Raw genomic sequence first — 20,236 nt, forward strand, 5'->3', positions numbered from 1 at the left:
AACGCTGCGGAATCCGCACAAAGAATTGACATGCTGCGGAAAATACAACGCAGCGTTTCCGCGCAGTATTTTTCGCACCATGGGCACAGCGGATTTGGTTTTCCATAGGTTTTCATGGTACTGTAAACCTGATGGAAAACTGCTACGAATCCGCAGCGGCCAATCCGCTGCGGATCCGCAGCCAAATCCGCACAGTGTGCACATAGCCTAATTCTAAAGGTATGTGCACACGCTGCGGAAAACGCTGCGGATCCGCAGCAGTTTCCCATGAGTTTACAGTTCAATGTAAACCTATGGGAAACAAAAATCGCTGTACACATGCTGCGGAAAAACTGCACGGAAACGCAGGGGTTTACATTCCGCAGCATGTCACTTCTTTCTGCGGATTCCGCAGCGGTTTTACAACTGCTCCAATAGAAAATCGCAGTTGTAAAACTGCAGTGAAATGTGCAGAAAAACCGCGGTAAATCCGCCATAAATCCGCAGCGGAAAAATCCGCAGAGGACCAGAATATGTGTGCAGATACCGTACCCTAACCCTACCCCTAACCCTACCCCTAACCCTACGCCTAACCCTACCCCTAACCCTACCCCTAACCTTACCCCTAACCCTAACCCTACCCCTACCTTAGTGGAAAAAAAAAAATTCTTAATTTTTTTTATTATCCCTACCTATGGGGGTGACAAAGGGGGGGGGGGTCATTTACTATTTTTTTTATTTTGATCACTGAGATATAACCTATCTCAGTGATCAAAATGCACCTTGGAACGAATCTGCCGGCCGGCAGATTCGGCGGGCGCACTGCGCATGCGCCTGCCATTTTGGAAGATGGCGGCGCCCAGGGAGAAGACGGACGGACCCCGGGAGGAACGGTAAGTATGATGGGGTGGGGGGAGCACGGGGGGGGGGGGGGTCGGAGCATGCGGGGGGGGATCGGAGCGCGGGGGGGTGGAACGGAGCGCGGGGGGTGGATCGGGCACGGGGGGGTGTGGATCGGAGCATGGGGGGTGGATCGGAGTGCAGGGGGGTGCGATCAGAGCAGGGGGGGGGGGGTGATTGGAGCACGGGGGGGTGATTGGAGCACGGGGGTGAGCGGACAAGAGCACGGGGGGAGCGGAGCACAGGACGGAGGGGGGCCGGAGCAGTGTATCGGACAGATCGGTGGCTGGGGGGGGGGGCGATCGGTGGGGTGGGGGCACATTAGTGTTTCCAGCCATGGCCGATGATATTGCAGCATCGGCCATGGCTGTATTGTAATATTTCACCAGTTATAATAGGTGAAATATTACAAATCGCTCTGATTGGCAGTTTCACTTTCAACAGCCAATCAGAGCGATCGTAGCCACAAGGGGGTGAAGCCACCCCCCCTGGGCTAAAGTACCACTCCCCCTGTCCCTGCAGATCGGGTGAAATGGGAGTTAACCCTTTCACCCGATCTGCAGGGACGCGATCTTTCCATGACGCCACATAGGCGTCATGGGTCGGATTGGCACCGACTTTCATGACGCCTACGTGGCGTCAAAGGTCGGGAAGGGGTTAATTGAGATGAACCTGTGCTGCACTTTATGTACATGCTCAGTAGTGAGGCGGTGCTGTGGAGTAGAGGTTGGGCTTATTGACTTCACAGCCCTGTTGCTAAGGCACCTCCCAATAGGGAGGTTAGCACCCTAAAATGTTTGTTGCCTGCCTATCAGATGAGGTTGGCACCCTATAATGTATGTTACCTGCCTGTCAGCGGAGGTTGGCACCCTATAATGTATGTTACCTGCCTGTCAGCGGAGGTTGGCACCCTGTAATGTATGTTACCTGCCTGTCAGCGGAGTTTGGCACCCTATAATGTATGCGGTCTGCCTGTTAGCGGAGGTTGGCACCCTATAAAGTATGCGGTCTGCCTGTCAGCAGAGGTCGGCACCCTATAATGTATGTTGCCTGCCTGTCAGTGGATGTTGGCACCCTATAATGTATGTTACCTGCCTGTCAGCGGAGGTTGGCACCCTATAATGTATGTTACCTGCCTGTCAGCGGAGGTTGGCACCCTATAATGTATGTTGCCTGCCTGTCAGCGGAGGTTGGCACCCTATAATGTATGTTACCTGCCTGTCAGCGGAGGTTGGCACCCTATAATGTATGTTGCCTGCCTGTCAGCGGATGTTGGCACCCTATAATGTATGTTGCCTGCCTGTCAGCGGAGGTTGGCACCCTATAATGTATGTTACCTGCCTGTCAGCGGAGGTTGGCACCCTATAATGTATGTTGCCTGCCTGTCAGCGGATGTTGGCACCCTATAATGTATGTTGCCTGCTTGTCAGCGTAGGTTGGCACCCTGTAATGTATGTTGCCTGCCTGTCAGCGGAGGTTGGCACCATATAATGTATGTTGCCTGCCTGTCAGCGGAGGTTGGCACCCTGTAATGTATGTTACCTGCCTGTCAGCGGAGGTTGGCACCCTATAATGTATGCTGCCTGCCTATCAGCGGAGGTTGGCACCCTATAATGTATGTTACCTGCCTGTCAGTGGATGTTGGCACCCTACAGTCATGGCCAAAAGTATTGACACCCCTGCAATTCTGTCAGATAATACTCAGTTTCTTCCTGAAAATAATTGCAAACACAAATTCTTTGGTATTATTATCTTCATTTAATTTGTCTTAAATGAAAAAACACACAAGAGAATGAAGCAAAAAGCAAAACATTGATAATTTCACACAAAACTCCAAAAATGGGCCAGACAAAAGTATTGGCACCCTCAGCCTAATACTTGGTTGCACAACCTTTAGCCAAAATAACTGCGACCAACCGCTTCCGGTAACCATCAATGAGTTTCTTACAATGCTCTGCTGGAGATTTAGACCATTCTTCTTTGGCAAACTGCTCCAGGTCCCTGATATTTGAAGGGTGCCTTCTCCAAACTGCCATTTTTAGATCTCTCCACAGGTGTTCTATGGGATTCAGGTCTGGACTCATTGCTGGCCACCTTAGAAGTCTCCAGTGCTTTCTCTCAAACCATTTTCTAGTGCTTTTTGAAGTGTGTTTTGGGTCATTGTCCTGCTGGAAGACCCATGACCTCTGAGGGAGACCCAGCTTTCTCACACTGGGCCCTACATTATGCTGCAAAATTTGTTGGTAGTCTTCAGACTTCATAATGCCATGCACACGGTCAAACAGTCCAGTGCCAGAGGCAGCAAAGCAACCCCAAAGCCTCAGGGAACCTCCGCCATGTTTAACTGTAGGGACCGTATTCTTTGCTTTGAATGTCTCTTTTTTTCTCCTGTAAACTCTATGTTGATGCCTTTGCCCAAAAAGCTCTACTTTTGTCTCATCTGACCAGAGAACATCCTTCCAAAACGTTTTAGGCTTTTTCGGGTAAGTTTTGGCAAACTCCAGCCTGGCTATTTTATGTCTCGGGGTAAGAAGTGAGGTCTTCCTGGGTCTCCTACCATACAGTCCCTTTTCATTCAGACGCCGATGGATAGTACGGGTTGACTCTGTTGTACCCTTGGACTGCAGGGCAGCTTGAACTTGTTTGGATGTTAGTCGAGGTTCTTTATCCAACATCCGCACAATCTTGCGTTGAAATCTCTTGTGAATTTCTCTTTTCCGTCCACATCTAGGGAGGTTAGCCACAGTGCCATGGGCTTTACACTTCTTGATGACACTGCGCATGGTAGACACAGGAACATTCAGGTCTTTGGAGATGGACTTGTAGCCTTGAGATTGCTCATGCTTCCTCACAATTTGGTTTCTCAAGTCCTCAGACAGTTCTTTGGTCTTCTTTCTTTTCTCCATGCTCAATGTGGTCACACAAGGACACAGGACAGAGGTTGAGTCAACTTTAATCCATGTCAACTGGCTGCTGGTGTGATTTAGTTATTGCCAACACCTGTTAGGTGCCACAGGTAAGTTACAGGTGCTGTTAATTACACTAATTAGAGAAGCAGCACATGATTTTTCGAACAGTGCCAATACTTTTGTCCACCCCCTTTTTTATGTTTGGTGTGGAATTATATCCAATTTGGTTTTAGGACAATTCTTTTTGTGTTTTTTCATTTAAGACAAATTAAATGAAAATAATAATAACAAACAATTTGTGTTTGCAATCATTTTCAGGAAGAAACGGAGTATTATCTGACAGAATTGCAGGGGTGTTAATACTTTTGGCCATGACTGTATAATGCATGTTACCTGCCTGTCAGCAGAGGTTGGCACCCTATAATGTGTTACCTGCCTGTCAGTGGATGTTGGCACCCTATAATGTATGTTACCTGCCTGTCAGTGGATGTTGGCACCCTATAATGTATGTTGCCTGCCTGTCAGCGGAGGTTGGCACCCTATAATGTATGTTACCTGCCTGTCAGAGGAGGTTGGCACCCTATAATGTATGTTGCCTGCCTGTCAGTGGATGTTGGCACCCTATAATGTATGTTGCCTGCCTGTCAGCGGAGGTTGGCACCCTATAATGTATGTTACCTGCCTGTCAGCGGAGGTTGGCACCCTATAATGTATGTTACCTGCCTGTCAGTGGATGTTGGCACCCTATAATGTATGTTGCCTGCCTGTCAGTGGAGGTTGGCACCCTGTAATGTATGCTGCCTGCCTGTCAGTGGATGTTGGCACCCTATAATGTATGTTGCCTGCTTGTCAGCGGAGGTTGGCAATCTGTAATGTATGCTGCCTGCCTGTCAGCGGAGGTTGGCACCCTGTAATGTATGCTGCCTGCCTGCCGGCGGGGGTTGGCACCCTGTAATGTATGTTGCCTGCCTGTCAGCGGAGGTCGGCACCCTATAATGTATGTTGCCTGCCTGTCAGTGGAGGTTGGCACCCTATAATGTATGTTACCTGCCTGTCAGCGGAGGTCGGCACCCTATAATGTATGTTACCTGCCTGTCAGTGGAGGTTGGCACCCTATAATGTATGTTGCCTGCCTGTCAGCGGAGGTCGGCACCCTATAATGTATGTTACCTGCCTGTCAGTGGATGTTGGCACCCTATAATGTATGTTGCCTGCCTGTCAGCGGAGGTCGGCACCCTATAATTTATGTTACCTGCCTGTCAGTGGATGTTGGCACCCTATAATGTATGTTGCCTGCCTGTCAGCGGATGTTGGCACCCTATAATGTATGTTGCCTGCCTGTCAGCGGATGCTGGCACCCTATAATGTATGTTGCCTGCCTGTCAGCGGAGGTTGGCACCCTGTAATGTATGTTGCCTGCCTGTCAGCGGAGGTTGGCACCCTGTAATGTATGTTGACTGCCTGTCAGCGGAGGTTGGCACCCTGTAATGTATGTTGCCTGCCTGTCAGCGGAGGTTGGCACCCTATAATGTATGATAGTGGCACCCCTGCTTCTTGACGGCTGTCCCTATTATCCCTATAACACCCTAACCAAAGATAGGGAAAAAGGAGTATAGATGAAATAAACAATTACTAAGGAAATAACTGAAACATATCCAAGATCGGTGAGCTGACAACTTAATCATCCAAAAAGGGGCGAATTTTTAGAAAGTGGTCCCAGGGACACGAACATAAGTAGTGACCAGTACCAATAAAAACAATGGGTCTGGCAATTGCATAGAAGGAGCTAATGGTAGCAATGAAAGATAATCAATAAAATGGATCAGTAGATGAGCTACCTCTCCCTAGGAGTCGCCTCACAGGCTGTCCTCTCGCCTGCCAGCAGAGGTTGGCACCCTATATAAACGATATGGCTCCCCCGCTCAACATGAGCTGTCGCTAGTTGCCCCATGGCAGCCCTGACATAAATGAAAAGCAGTGACACATACATGTATAATGCCATATAGTCACCGGAGTTTTCCTAACAAGGTGAATAAGGTAAGAACTAGGCAGGTAGTACTTATCAGTTAGTTCAATGATGATAAGATGCCGCTCCGCCTCTACGCGTTTCGCCTATTAGCTCATCAGGAGGCGTGATAGAGGTGTGTTGATATTAGTTGTATAGGTCTTTATTCCATGATAGCTGATAACAGAGGAGGTCTGGACATTGCAGTTATGGGGTCAGCAGAGCAGTGGTAACTTTTCTGCCCTCTGCTCCTCAGCACTCGGCCCCCCGCTCTGTAACATTATAGGGTCTTCACTTCGTGGCTGAGCTGCGGTGGTTCCTTCCAATTTTCATTCATCACAGGGGATGGGGGAAGATCCAGGAGGATGAAATGTCAGGAACGGCATTTTTACCCCTGCGGCTTCTATAGTACTGCTCTGGTATCAGTGAGCGTTGGCCATTCTGTCACATTAGTAAATGCACATAGCGTGTGGGTGGTCTGCAGGGCACTGGGGGCAATTGCGCCGGAGGTTATATACCGGAGGTGAGGGGGTTGGATGTTATCCACTGACATTCTATGTGCGAGACTTGTGCACCAAACTGTTCTCCATATCATGTGTATATTAACGATTGCATGGTCAAGTGAAGGTCACGCAAAGTAGACATCATCTCTGAAGGTGTGAACCATGAAGAACTTCAAACAAACATATGGACGGGCACCATTCACTAACAATAATATATAGTGCAATTCCAATACTTATAATGGGGATCACCTAGTGCATGTCAGAAGCATAGACTAAGAAATATAAGAAAAAGATACATGCACATGACAGGGATCACCCAAAGCAATCAAGATTTCAAAAAATCCTTAGAGGTTAGTTCACGTAGATACAAATCAATAAATAAAGGGTAAAATACCCAGGCAGCGGTACCCCTAGGCTGGAGATCATATCATGTGCAGATATTTATTTACAGCAGCGCAGCATATACATGAAACAGGAAAACTCACTTAAAGCCGGATCCCAGCAAACAAATAAATAGATAAAGTCCCTCCTAAATCTGTGTGCATAGGCAATGTGTCCTGCCCAATGGTCACAATAGAGACAATATAATATCAATCAGTGCGGTGGGGTCCCCAAGAGGATCCCATGACATCCACCATGAGAAAGACACCACGAGTGTCGGAACGCGTGGGTCCGGGTATCCCGCAGGCTGGACTTTATGCTGGGGCGACCTGCTGACTGTATTAGGGCCGGGGCTAAGTATTGACCATTGCCTTGTTTGATATTTTTTTTTCTTTTTGGGGGCCCAGAGTCAGGGGATCCTCTTGGGGACCCCACCGCACTGATTGATATTATATTGTCTCTATTGTGACCATTGGGCAGGACACATTGCCTATGCACACAGATTTAGGAGGGACTTTATCTATTTATTTGTTTGCTGGGATCCGGCTTTAAGTGAGTTCTCCTGTTAATGTCTGTACATGTTATGATCTCCAGCCTAGGGGTACCGCTGCTTGGGTATTTTACCCTTTATTTATTGATTTGTATCTACGTGAACTATCCTCTAAGGATTTTTAATTGCTTTTATGTGTTTTCTGGTTCTGTAATAAAGCTTTTTTGAAATCTTGATTGCTTTGGGTGATCCCTGTCATGTGCATGTATCTTTTTCTTATATTTCTTAACCATGAAGAACTTGTGACAATAAACTTTGTTGAATTCACTAATCAGTTTTTGTTTGATTCATTCATTTCATTTTACATCAGCACAAAAAAATATCCCTGTTCCCCGTAGTGCCAGGCATCTTTACAGGAGCACAAATCAAAGACAGAAAACAAGCGGTAGGGGAGGTCATATCACCGAGCGTCAGGATACAGTCTGTTATGTATTGGTAGATTATATTTAATATGTGCATTTATTTTATTGCATTCTTTTCTGTCGGAATAAGGTTTTAGAACTCCACAAACAAAATATTGTTTGCATTGTATTTTGCAGCACTGTCAAAAGCTGTGCTCTTATTTCATTGGTCTGGTGGTGAACAGTCTTCAAAAATGCACTCGTCTTTCACTTGATTTTCTGAAAAGGAAATTACTTCTTTCAAGGTATGTTCTATTACACCATCATAACTCGAGGTGACATTACTGACTGCCGCATTTATCGGCACAAATGTAACAATGCGGTAGATCCACTGCACCTGGTTGTCTGATCCACTGGTTGTCTGTCACCATTTACTCATATAACGGCATTAGTTTATGGAAATGGATCTTTTTATTTACAGTTGTGTCCCGGGTCCCACTTCTCTAACCCTCCAGCGATATATAGATTCTGTGCCATGACGTTCACAGTGAGGTCTTGGCCTTGGTCACAGCATATTAAATAGCCATATGACCATATCCTGGCAGTTTTCAATACAAATATGGAAAATTGCGCGAAAAATAGGAATAACGGTAACGGAAATTCTTAGTAAAGTCACTCGATTTATATGTATATTTAAAATACTAGTCATTTTAAAAGCAGAATTAGACTTAAAGGAGTATTCCCATCTCCAACATCCTATCCGAATATGTAGTAGTATAATATTAGTAATACCTCCAATTAGAACTGTAGTATAGTTTTTCTGATTCTCTGTCTCTTTCCTCATGTGCAGGCATTGCAGGACCTTAGGTATCCATGGTTACGACTACTGATAAAGTGAAAGCTAGTTGCTAGTGGTCGTAACCATGGATACCTTAGGTCCTGCAATGCCTGCACATGAGGAAAGAGACATAGAGAATCAGAAAAACTATACTGCATTTGTAATTGGAGGTATTTGCTGATATTATTAATGTACAGTAATTACACCTACTACATATTGGGATTGGAACTTTGGGATAGGAGCTTAGCTTAATACTCCTTTTTATTAGTGCAGCTCTGTCACATGAAGCTTGGTAACATCACCATCTTGTTGACGTGACGCCATGGTCATATTTTCCTGTCTCACATTTTTTAGTGACCCATTTGATCAGTGTGACAATCCCTTCCTGACGACAGAGGTTCACCTGGTCGTCACTGACATTGTAAGTATAAATAATATTGGAGGATAATCCTGCACACATCGGGGCACATTCACTTCCAGTCTGACACATTTATCAAGTGCATTTTTTTGCAAGGAAACATGGCTTAAAATGCACCACAAAACCTGGTCTAAACAAAGCCAATCAAGGGGTACAGTAGCGTGAGACCGGATCAAGCAGTGTCCTCTCTGATCGCAGATGTGGCAGAGGTATAAAATGTAGTATAAAATCAGGAATACATTCTAACATGGTAACCATGCTGCATTAGGGGGTCTTCCCCATCATCTTCTCCTCACGGTGATCAGAGTCCTGGCTTGTGATTCACCTAAATTTACCGTCCTAACTTTTTATTTTCAACTTAGTCTGTTTTCTTTACAGGTAATTCTTCCAAGCCTGGACATCATCCAGCAGGCGATAAATAATGTGATACACATGGCACTGGAAGTGAACCGCTCGGTCTATCAGTGGGAGCAGGGGACAGTGCCTGAAAGCGCTTCTGACCTAGATTTTACCACCTCAAACTATGCAAGTGTTGTTTATTGGCAGCAAAGAAGAGCAGATGAAAGTATGTATTAGCTGCAGTCATCGTGCTGACATTTTGTTTGCTTCCTAATAATGCATAACTAGCACCGTCCACAGCCCCTTCACAATTAGGGAATCGACTGGCTGGGGAGCCAGGCTGGTGGGGCAGAAAGAAAAAAAAATCGATTTCCCTCTCTCTGCCTCACAATCATTCCATTTGTTGTGCAGGTTTCACGTATTTACTTATTTGCAGAAATGATAAAAGAAGACCGTGCAGCAAGAAACTTTTATTCCTGTGTTTCTCAGAGTGTGACCATTTCTGAGTTTGTCATGCTCCTGTCTACGTCTGTGCATTTACTAAAAGACAATGCAAGGAAAGCACTTGAAGTCTTCGAAAACTACAGAAACCTGTGGACCGAAGATAGAGATTCTAAAATAAAGGTAAATCTATGAAATTAGCCTCTCGTTTTTGCATGGTCTCTTGGTGTGTCATTTGTATAAGGAGTTGATCTATTAGACTGGATGTAAATGAAGAAGACTATGCCGGGAAGCTCGGTATGAGGTAGGTAATGGTGGCAAACAACAATTAAATGACCAGGAAGACCAGGACAGTGAAAGTGCAGCTCTAGATAATGGCCACTTCTGCACAGCGATGTCCATGGCCATCCTGCCTTGTCCCTATTCTGATGTTGCATCAAAAAAACTGCATCAAATACATCAATAACGTGAAGTGTGAACTGAAAAGAATGAATGAAATGAAAACCCACATCAGCTCTGTTTTTGTGATGACCATGGGTGAGTGAAAGACAGATCAGGTAGGTTGCTTCAATGAGCATTTATTCAAAATGGTGATTCTTTTTTTAATTGTATATTTTTATTATCCACAAAAACATTTTCCATTTTCCAAACCTAAACACATTTAAACATTTATATGTCACATACATATGAAAAGAAGAACAAGCAAAAACAAATCTCAACGGAATTATTGCCTATTCTAAAGCTCCTCATGTTTATCAATTAGAGTTAGCTTTCAATACCGTATATCCTGCTTACAGCCGTGTCAGTAAATCCATCATTCTATCCCTAAGTAATTACACTAGCCTTTCTGTCACGACTTTGTTGTTGGGTGTTCCCGGACAAGGGGTTCCCTCCCTGTCCCTAACGCTAGCTCGCCCTGTTCCCCGGTGTACTTCTGATGGTGAAGACGCCAGAGCCTTGTACCTTGCCTTATCTCCTGAATCCGCCATCAGGCTGTACCCTTCCCCCACCCAGGGAAGAGGTGACTAGTAGTGTACCGTAATACACTGACCAGACTAACAAGGTAATACAAATAGGGATAAAGGAAAATGCCAAACATACAAATATACACTCACAGACAACAAAGGAAAACATCGGGGAGTGGAGGATGGGGTTAAACCAAAGTAGGAGAAGAAAGAGAATTATCACACACTCAAAACCTAGCAACAGTCACAGATAAATCAATCAAACGTCTTCCCCAATAACCACCAACAACAACCTCCAGCCAAGCAGCATAAGTTAACTCTGACAATGAGTGCTAGCCAGGGCCCAGATTATATAGGAGATAGGAGTGGATAACCGTGCACAGCTGAGAGCCTTAATGCAGGAAAGCTTCCAGGAGCTCTCAACTGATCAGATTAATCCCTGCACTGCTAAAAGGAACCTGCACCGTTTAAGATGAAGTGCTTCTAATCACTGCAGGAGTAGGAGAAATCAGACGCTGCTGTCTTCTGGCTCCTCTCTGTCGCAATAAACCACGAGTGACACTTTCTTTTCTTATATACCGTATTTTCCGGCGTATAAGATGACTTTTTAACCCCTGAAAATCATCTTAAAAGTCGGGGGTCATCTTATACGCCAGGTGTCGTCTTATACGGCGGGTGAGGAGCTCTGCGGTCTCCGCATATGGTGCGGGGAGCAGTGCCGATGATGACGTGCCTCACCGGGAAGGTGTAAGTAAATCAAGCCCGCCCTTGCATCCTATTACCTCCTTTCACCCGTCTGGTCCGCCCTTCTCTGCCTTTCAGATCTCGTGAGGATGGAATTGAAGTGGCTCCTGCTCTTTCACCCGTCTGGCCTGCCCTTCTCTGCCTTTCAGATCTCGCAGGGAGGTTATAGAATACAAGGGCAGGCTTAATTCACTTACACCTTTCCCGGTGAAGCACCTCATCATTGGGATTGCTCCCCGCACCATATGCGGCGACCGCAGAGCTCGGCACACGCCGTATAAGACGACACCTGGCATATAAGATGATCCCCGACTTATACGGCAATTATATCCCAAACTCTATATTTTAAATGGAAAAGTTATGGGTCGTCTTATACGTCCAGTTGTCTTATACGGAAAATCCGGTATGTTCTTCTCCATTCTTATTATGGAATTCATTCTGTTTTTAAAGTTTGATAATGACAGAGGTGTACTTTAAATCCTTCGAATAGTTATGCACTTTCTGACCTGGAATAAGATTCTAGAGATACTTATTTATATCGGATCGAAATCCAGTTTATCGTCAAGCATTTCCAGGATACATATTTTAGGATTTATCTGTAAGTCAATATTATATACTCTGTGAATTAACATAAATATCCCCTTCCAGTAATTTCCCAGAGCAGGGTATTCCCGGTATTCCCAGAATATATGCATTAAGTGTGCATTTTCCGTTTTACACCTTGGACATTTGTCATCTGATCTTATTCCTATTTTGTATAGAAGATAGGAGTTCTACATTTTCTGTGTATGAGATACAGTTGTGACGAATTTTGCGCTTCACTTATTGATAAGTATGGAGTAAGTTCGATAATTGTATTCCTTTGTCCTACATTTAAATGGCCGACATCATTAACTGTTTCAGAAAGTCTGATATTAGGTATTTGTAAATCAGGGATATTTATTATTTAGAGGAAGATGTCTCCGTTACGACCGTAATAAAGGGATTATTGTTTATACTTATGGATTGTGTTTTTATTTGTGTATTAAAGGCAAGTCTGAATTGTAGGTACTTATGCAGTTGGTTGTGTGCCAGATTAAAATCTAATAGGAATTGTTCAATCCTCCTGAGAGTGCCCTCTTTTAAGATGTGATCTATCGTATTAATACCCTCTTGTCCCCATTCTGAAAAATGTTGCAATTTAAGAAGTTCCAGCAGTTTATTATTATACCACAGGGGTATAAATTTGGTGTTCCCTTCAATCCCCATAATCTTTTTTCCTCTATCCCAATCTTTGAATACCATGGCCAGGGTTGTATACACAGACCCATTTATATTCTGACTCCCGGCCTCCACCAGTCTTATCGGTATTTTCCAAGGTGCACTTTCTATGATCATCTTCCCCGCTGTCATTTTCTGTTTCATGCCTCCACCCTGTTATCTGTTGAAGTTGAAATGCAGGGAAATAAATCCATGCCTTTTGGAATTGCAAGACCTCCCAAAGCTTTTTTTCATTTCGTAAGTATTCAAGTCTTATTCTTGCTTGTTTCTTTTTCAATAAAAGTGTGCTAAGCAGACCATGTACCCTATTGAAGCATCTCATAGGTATCCATATAGGTGCATTTTGAATTACATACAATGATTGTGGCATCAGTATAATTGTAATTAAGTTACCCCTACCTATGACTGACATGGGTAATTTACACCATGCTTTGATTTTCATAGCAAATTTTTCCAGTAGAGGGTTCAGATTAAGTTCAGTATAATCCAGTGGTTTTACTGTTGTGTGAATTCTCAAATATTTGAGTTTGTGAACTATTTTAATTTTCGTTCTTTCCACAATTGATATATCCAAACCACTGTCCACCGGGATCAATACTGACTTATCCCAGTTAATCAGTAAATCAGACCATTTCCCACATTCTGTGATAATATTCATTACAGGCACCATAGATTTTTGAGTATTCCCAAAATAAATCAACATGTCATCAGCATATAACGACACTCTTTCCTCTATCCCGCCACATCTGAACCCAGTTATATCAGGAGAAGCCCTCAGAAAACAGGCTAACGATTCAATTGCAATGGTGAAGAGGAGGAGAGACGGGGCACCCTGCCGTGTGCCCCTCGCCAACTCCACCACCTCCGACAGGCAGACATGTTTCACATATGACATAAATTGTAGCCGCACCACCATTTTGTTTATTACCCTCTGAAGAAAATTCCAATTCTTGTTATCGAAAACCTTAGCGGCATTGAGACAATAAGGTCCCATCCCCAGTCTCCTTAGAAGATAGCTGACGATTCAGGAACAGCCTCCTTAGACTCCTAGGAGTAGACCTGTTTGGCATGAATCCAGTTTGCTCAGTATAAATGATAGTTGTGATAACCCTCAGAAGCCTGTGCGATAAAGCCTTGGCAATAATTTTTACATCCACCCGAACGATAGAAATGGGTCTCTACGAGTCTATTCTGGATGGATCCAAAGAAACAAGAAAAACAGCAGCAGCACTCCAAATATTGGTGAAAAAACAACCTTAGTCCTTTATTGCATAATAAAAATCATGGACAGAGTTCTGGACCCGTGGAAGCGCTTATTGCGCGAAACGGCCATCGTCCTGTTTCATTTGCCTGCATAATCTGCACTTGTTTACTCGCAATACCTTGTCCATGATTTTTATTATGCAATAAAGGACTAAGGTTGTTTTTTCACCAATATTTGGAGTGCTGCTGCTGTTTTTCTTGTTTCTTTGGACTTTTCATGCACTTTTTTCACAGCAAGCACCTCCAGCAAGGTGAAGGTTTCTGGAAGGTGTCCGTGATTCAGAGTTTATTCATCCTTTAACAGTGTGTACTAAGAGCGGTTTTTCTCAGTGCCATTCATATTTTTCTTATTGATTTGCTTTTTTAGTGTTAAAACGATTATGGCTTCAGCCATAGATCCTGGTAAGTGACAAGCCTCAACATCTGCTTCAAATACTGATAACAGCTGGGATAATAATAGTTCAGAGTATTTTTTATATAGTTCCCCTAGTAGTCCATCAGCACCCTGTGCTTTTTCATTAGGAATGGACTGCAATGCAATCTCGAACTCCTCCAAAGATAACGGCTCATCAAATATCCCTCCCTCCTCCACTTATAGACTAGGTAAAGTGATATCATCTACGTATCTTTCTATTTCTATCGGAGTCCCAGTAGACATAGGTTTGCATATATTTATATAATATTCCCTTAGCACTTTTATAATATCCTTTTCCGTTTTTACACAATCTCCCCTAATAATATGTAGATAAGATATATGAGATTTTCCCTCTTGGAATCTTAGTATGGTTGCTAACAGGTGTCCGACACTTTCACCTGACTCTAAATATTTTTATTATCTGCTGTAGCCACAAGATGGTCATATTTTCCCAGAGGCCTCACAGTTACTAAAGTTTGAAGTTTTTCAGTCTCTATCATTATTTTGAAGATTCCTGTGTAGAGTTTTAGATTTGGATATATGCTTTCTAATATCCCTAATAAGCAGCCCACTTGTATTATGCTTTCAAAGATTCCCAAATTATAAATTTGGATGCAGAGTCGGCATTTAGTCCAATATATTCAGGGATTTCATTCACAAGGGAAATGTCGATTAGTTGTAGCCACAAGGGATTTAAAGGGAACCTGTCAGCAGGATTGTGCACAGTAACCTACACACAGTGTCAGGTCAGCGCCATTATACTGATTAGAGATGAGCGAATTTGCTCGGGTTCCCTTTTATTCGGCAAGCTATAGCACTTGCCGTATAAGCTGCAGATTAAACCCAGATACCTGGATCGCGTCAGCTGTTCGGCGCCGCAGCTGCATGTATCACAGCTGTGTAACAGTCACTTCACATGTAGCTGCGGCTCAGAACAGCTGATCGGCCGGAGCGATTCAGGATGCCGAGTTCCCTCTGCAGCTTATTCGGTAAGTGCTATAGTTTGCCAAATAAGCCCTGACCCAATCAAAGTGGCTCATCTCTAATCATTAACTCAAAACTGGGCAGCACGGTGGCGCAGTGGTTAGCACAGCAGCCTTGCAGCGCTGGAGTCCTGGGTTCAAGCCCCACTAAGGACAACATCTGCAAAGAGTTTGTATGTTTTCTCCGTGTTTGCGTGGGTTTCCTCCGGGCACTCCGGTTTCCTCCCACATTCCAAAGACATACTGACAGGGAATTTAGATTGTGAGCCCCAATGGGGACAGCAATGATAATGCGTGTAAAGCGCTGCGGAATATGTTAGCGCTATATAAAAAAAAAAAATAAAGATTATTAACTGAAAGTAAATATTAAAAAACAACCACAAGGCGGATTTCATCACCAGGTATCAGTGTAATCAGTATAACGGCGCTGACCTGACACTGTCTGTAGTTCCTATGCACAATCCTGATCACAGGTTCCCTGTGAACACCAGGGAAGTTTATTTCCCGCTACTTTGAGGCTACTATTAATTTTAACTTTTAATGATGTATAGTCAGATACACTCCTGTTCAGATATTCCACCTGATGAATCTAGGTCAGCATCGCTTAAGACCCGATCGCCAGATCAATCCGGGAAAGAGAATGGTGAGTCGCTGAGTAGCACAAAAATTGTTTCACATCTAAATGATTCATTCTCCATAAATCCTGATATCCAATTTCCGATATAACTTTGGCTAATGAGATTTGGATGCGTTCAGCTGTCTTGTTCCCTTGTGGAATTTATCCTAATAGGCATTCATATAATTATTAAAATCCCCTATTATCAAATCTGGCGTATATAACATAGAGAACTTTCTTTTAAAACTTCACCAGAGTATGGGCGAGGAATATTTATATAGCCACTAGCAGTGTCGTTAGATCATAAATGGTACAGATTATACAAACAAACCGTCCCTCAGTATCGATTAGTGATTTTATCCAGGTAATGGGTATTTGCTCACTCTCCTTGCATGTGATGAGCTAGTTGAGTGATACTGATGTCCTCTCCATGTTCTGTGGATTCACCCATTGTTATCTTTTGTGACATACAGTTAAGTCCATATATATTTGGACAGAGACAACATTTTTCTAATTTTGCTTATAGACATTACCACAATGAATTTTAAACAAAACAATTCAAATGCAGTTGAAGTTCAGACTTTCGGCTTTCATTTGAGAGTATCCACATTAAAATTGGATGAAGGGTTTAGGAGTTTCAGCTCCGTAACATGTGCCACCCTGTTTTTAAAGGGACCAAAAGTAATTGGACAAATTAAATAATTTTAAATAAAATGTTCATTTTTAGTAATGTCTATAACCAAAATTAGAAAAATGTAGTCTCTGTCCTAATATATATGGACGTAACTGTATGATTCAGATAAGTATATAATAGCAGAACAATATTGTTTTAACCACGAAAAAAACGCACAAATTTGTTGCATTTCCCAAACTTCTTATATTTCATGCAATGATATCAATATACTTTGAAAGTCATTTTGTAATATCAGGTATATGTTTTACATGTATCCTCCATTCAGATAAACTAATCTTAAATAACAGTGTACAAGGACATATTCATTTCCTTTGAGAACCCAAGTCCTGTAACCTGAAACAGATGAGTAAACATAAAACAGCAACATTGAAAGAACAATAAAGTAGTCACACTAGGAAAACTGTAAAAGAACAAGAACATTCCTCTCCTACAAAGAGAATAGAGGCCGATAAAGTCTCCATCCTGGGGGCGTGGCCTGAACGTTCATGTGAGCGGACGCGTGACAGAGCGCTCCCGCTGCCAAAGTTAATATTATCCTTATAAGCCGCAGCTGAGCGGCGATTCACAGCGCTTACCGGCTGCAGGAGAGTCCCGGGAGTGCGGCGGTGTATAGCGGCGGCCCCGAGGTCAATGAGTATGACCAGGAGGAGACAAAGAGACGCCGGAGCCGGCGAGGCAGGGACCGGCCAAGATGGCGCCGACGCCAGGGAGAAGGCGGAGAAGGACAACGCGGCATGCCAGAAGAGAATGTCGGCGGCGGCAAAGCTCCAGCAGTTTGCTAGAGTGGAAGCCGCAGGGAACACAGGAAAAGCAGAGGAGGACGCCGGAGTGGACACAGACACAGAAGGAGAGGAGGAAAGCCCAGCAGAGGAGCAGGAGGTACAGCAGGGGAGCAGGGATGGTGACATGGCGGTGGTAGTAGGGGGACCTGAAGATAAGGAGTCAGGAGCAGAGCCCACCCTTAGAGATGTCTTTGCACTGGTATCATCCTGCAAACAATCCCTGACCCAGCAGATACAGGAGGTTAAAGGGGATACAGCCCAGATAAATGCAGCCCTGCAGAAGATTGACAAACGTGTGGGGGCTGTGGAGGAAAGAGTGAGCACGGCAGAAGACCATATAGTGCAGCTGCAGAAAGCGGAGAGGAAGTTTGCTCAAACAATATCGGAGCTAGCTGCGAAAAATGAGGATCTGGAGAATAGGTCCAGAAGAAATAACATTCGCATAGTGGGTGTCCCTGAAAAAACTGAGGGGAGGAATCCCACGGAGTATATTGAAAGCTGGCTCCTTGAGACTTTTGGTGATGCAGCACTGACAAAAGTATTTGCGGTAGAAAGAGCCCACAGGGTCCCACCGAAACCACCTGTCCCTGGAGCAAGTCCCCGTACCATGCTTGCCAAAATCCTAAACTACAGAGACAGAGACATTATCCTGAGGAAGGCTAGGGACATGACGGATCTGACAATTGGAGGTCAAAGAATCGCTATTTACCCCGACTATTCCGCCCTGGTACAGAAACAACGGATGATGTTCACGGGTATCAAGAGACGGCTGAGAGAACTGGGAGTGCAATACTCCATGATGTTTCCGGCACGACTGAGAGTGGTAGCGATGGATAAGATTCACTTTTTCCAGACGCCGGAGGACGCTACCCAGTGGATAGATCTTAACGCTAAAAAACTTAAAGGGAAAGGAGATTGAAAATGTGGGGCGGGTTGGTCGGGAGGTATCTTAATTCTTTCAAAAAGGGGAAAAAAAGAGATTGACTGACAGTACACTGGTAATTGAAATGTGAAGGTTGAAGGGTGGAGTTGGGTATTACTCAGGGAACGCACTGGGAGAGCTGGTGCGGCGGTGAAATATGAGGGAGGAAGGGTGTGCAGCGTACTAAAAAGTTTATTTAGTTCTTGCAGTTGTAATATAATACAGGTTTAATTATACTGTTCTTCTAAGAATTGCGCCGAATTCTGTTATAAACGGTAGCGGGAGGCGGAAAGAGAAGGTTTAGCAAGAGTGTTTGCAACGGGTGATGGTGCCCCACTCTTGATAAGAGGCAGAATGTATAATATTGGGGGGTGTGGGGGAGGGGGGGGAGGGGTGAGGGTGGGGAGGGAAGTTAGACAGCTCAGAACCGGGAGTATTGACATAACTAAGGATGATGAGTCACATAATAGGGGACCGCTTTAAGATATTGAGCTGGAATGTGAGAGGCCTGGCGGATAAGTCTAGGAGAGCTGCGAGCTTGCAGTATGCGAAGGATCAACGGGCTTCTATGATATGCTTGCTAGAGACGCACTTGATACAGGAGAAAGTGGACGTACTAAATAGACGTTGGATACAGAAAGGGTATCACTCTACCTTCTCGACGTACTCAAGAGGTGTGTCAGTGTTGGTGCCGGTGGGAGTGCAGTATGAAGAGGTGAAAGTATGCGTGGATGCTGAGGGTCAGTATGTGGTGATACAATGTATATTGTATGGAGTGAGATTGTGTGTTGCGGCAATGTATATTCCACCTCCATATTCAAGTAAGAAGATCAGGGAGGTATTGGAGAGGGTGGAACGATGGGAACCACTGCCACTCTTAATTATTGGGGATTTGAACAATATATGCGATGACTTTTGGGATAAAAATAAGAACGCCCAGAATAGGTCGGAGGGGCACACTACAACATTTGGAACCTATGTGCGTGAATTAGGCATGATTGATCTATGGAGAGTCAGACATGTTGGGGAGAGAGGATACTCGTGCTATTCGCCGGCTCATGCTACGCTATCCAGAATTGATATGGCACTGGGTAACCGCCTGTTGGACACAATGGTGGGGGAGGTGCGTTATCTGCCGAGGGCCCTTTCGGATCATAGTCCAATTGAGGTGGAGATTAGGTTGTTGGGGACACGGACTACAAGCGGGAGAGAATGGAAGATCCACCCTAACTGGTTACAGAGTATTGACTTGGACGGTATAGGGAAGGAGGTGACGGAATTCTTTGCGTTAAATGATGGGAGTACTGATGCTCTGACTGTTTGGGATGCAATGAAAGCGTATCTGAGAGGGCTACTTTTTAGAGACATTAGTAGGTGTAAGAGGAGGACAAGGGAAGCGGAGAGAGTGGCATTGGAAGAGTTGAAAGCCGCGGAGGACGAGATGGTAGTACTGGGGACCTCCGAGGCAGAGAAAAGGTTGAGAACAGCGCAAAATTGTATGGAAAAGATTCTGCTGGGAAAAGCTGAAAGGAAGCGGGAGTTTCAGAGGGTGGCTTATTTTCAGGAGGGAGAAACAGTGGGACACATGCTATCGGTGGTAGCCGCGGCTCAGCGTAGTACCTCATATGTACACTCGTTGGTTTCGGATGGGGGGAGCAGGGTATCTGAAACACCTGATATTATAAAGGTCTTTGCGGACTTTTACGCGGACCTATATTCCTCCAGGGTCAATGAGTCAGCCGGAGATACGGAGACTTTCCTTGAGAGTCTGGGTCTTCCGAAATTGAGTGAGGAGGATAGGGTGAGCCTCGATGCCCCTATCACCGAGGAGGAACTGAGTCGGGCGCTGAAGTCTATGGCCAATGGGAAGGCACCTGGGGTTGATGGGTTACCAGCCGAAATCTATAAAAGTTTGGAGGAAGTGCTGATTCCCAGATTAAAGTTAGTACTGGAGGAGGCTGGATGTAAAGGGTATCTCCCAGCATCTA

General features: G+C 44.5%; 1 protein-coding gene across 1 annotated transcript in view; it reads left to right on the forward strand.

Annotated features, from left to right (window-relative positions):
* Positions 1-20,236, forward strand: part of DNAH8 (dynein axonemal heavy chain 8) — a 239,106-nt gene that overhangs the window by 37,086 nt on the left and 181,784 nt on the right. The window contains exons 9-12 of the mRNA XM_069726468.1: positions 7,767-7,873; positions 8,761-8,827; positions 9,203-9,389; positions 9,600-9,787. Coding sequence (XP_069582569.1) covers positions 7,767-7,873; positions 8,761-8,827; positions 9,203-9,389; positions 9,600-9,787 — 549 coding nt within the window. The remainder of the gene's footprint in view (positions 1-7,766; positions 7,874-8,760; positions 8,828-9,202; positions 9,390-9,599; positions 9,788-20,236) is intronic.

Source organism: Ranitomeya imitator, chromosome 5, assembly GCF_032444005.1.
Source record: "Ranitomeya imitator isolate aRanImi1 chromosome 5, aRanImi1.pri, whole genome shotgun sequence".
NCBI lineage: Eukaryota > Metazoa > Chordata > Amphibia > Anura > Dendrobatidae > Ranitomeya > Ranitomeya imitator.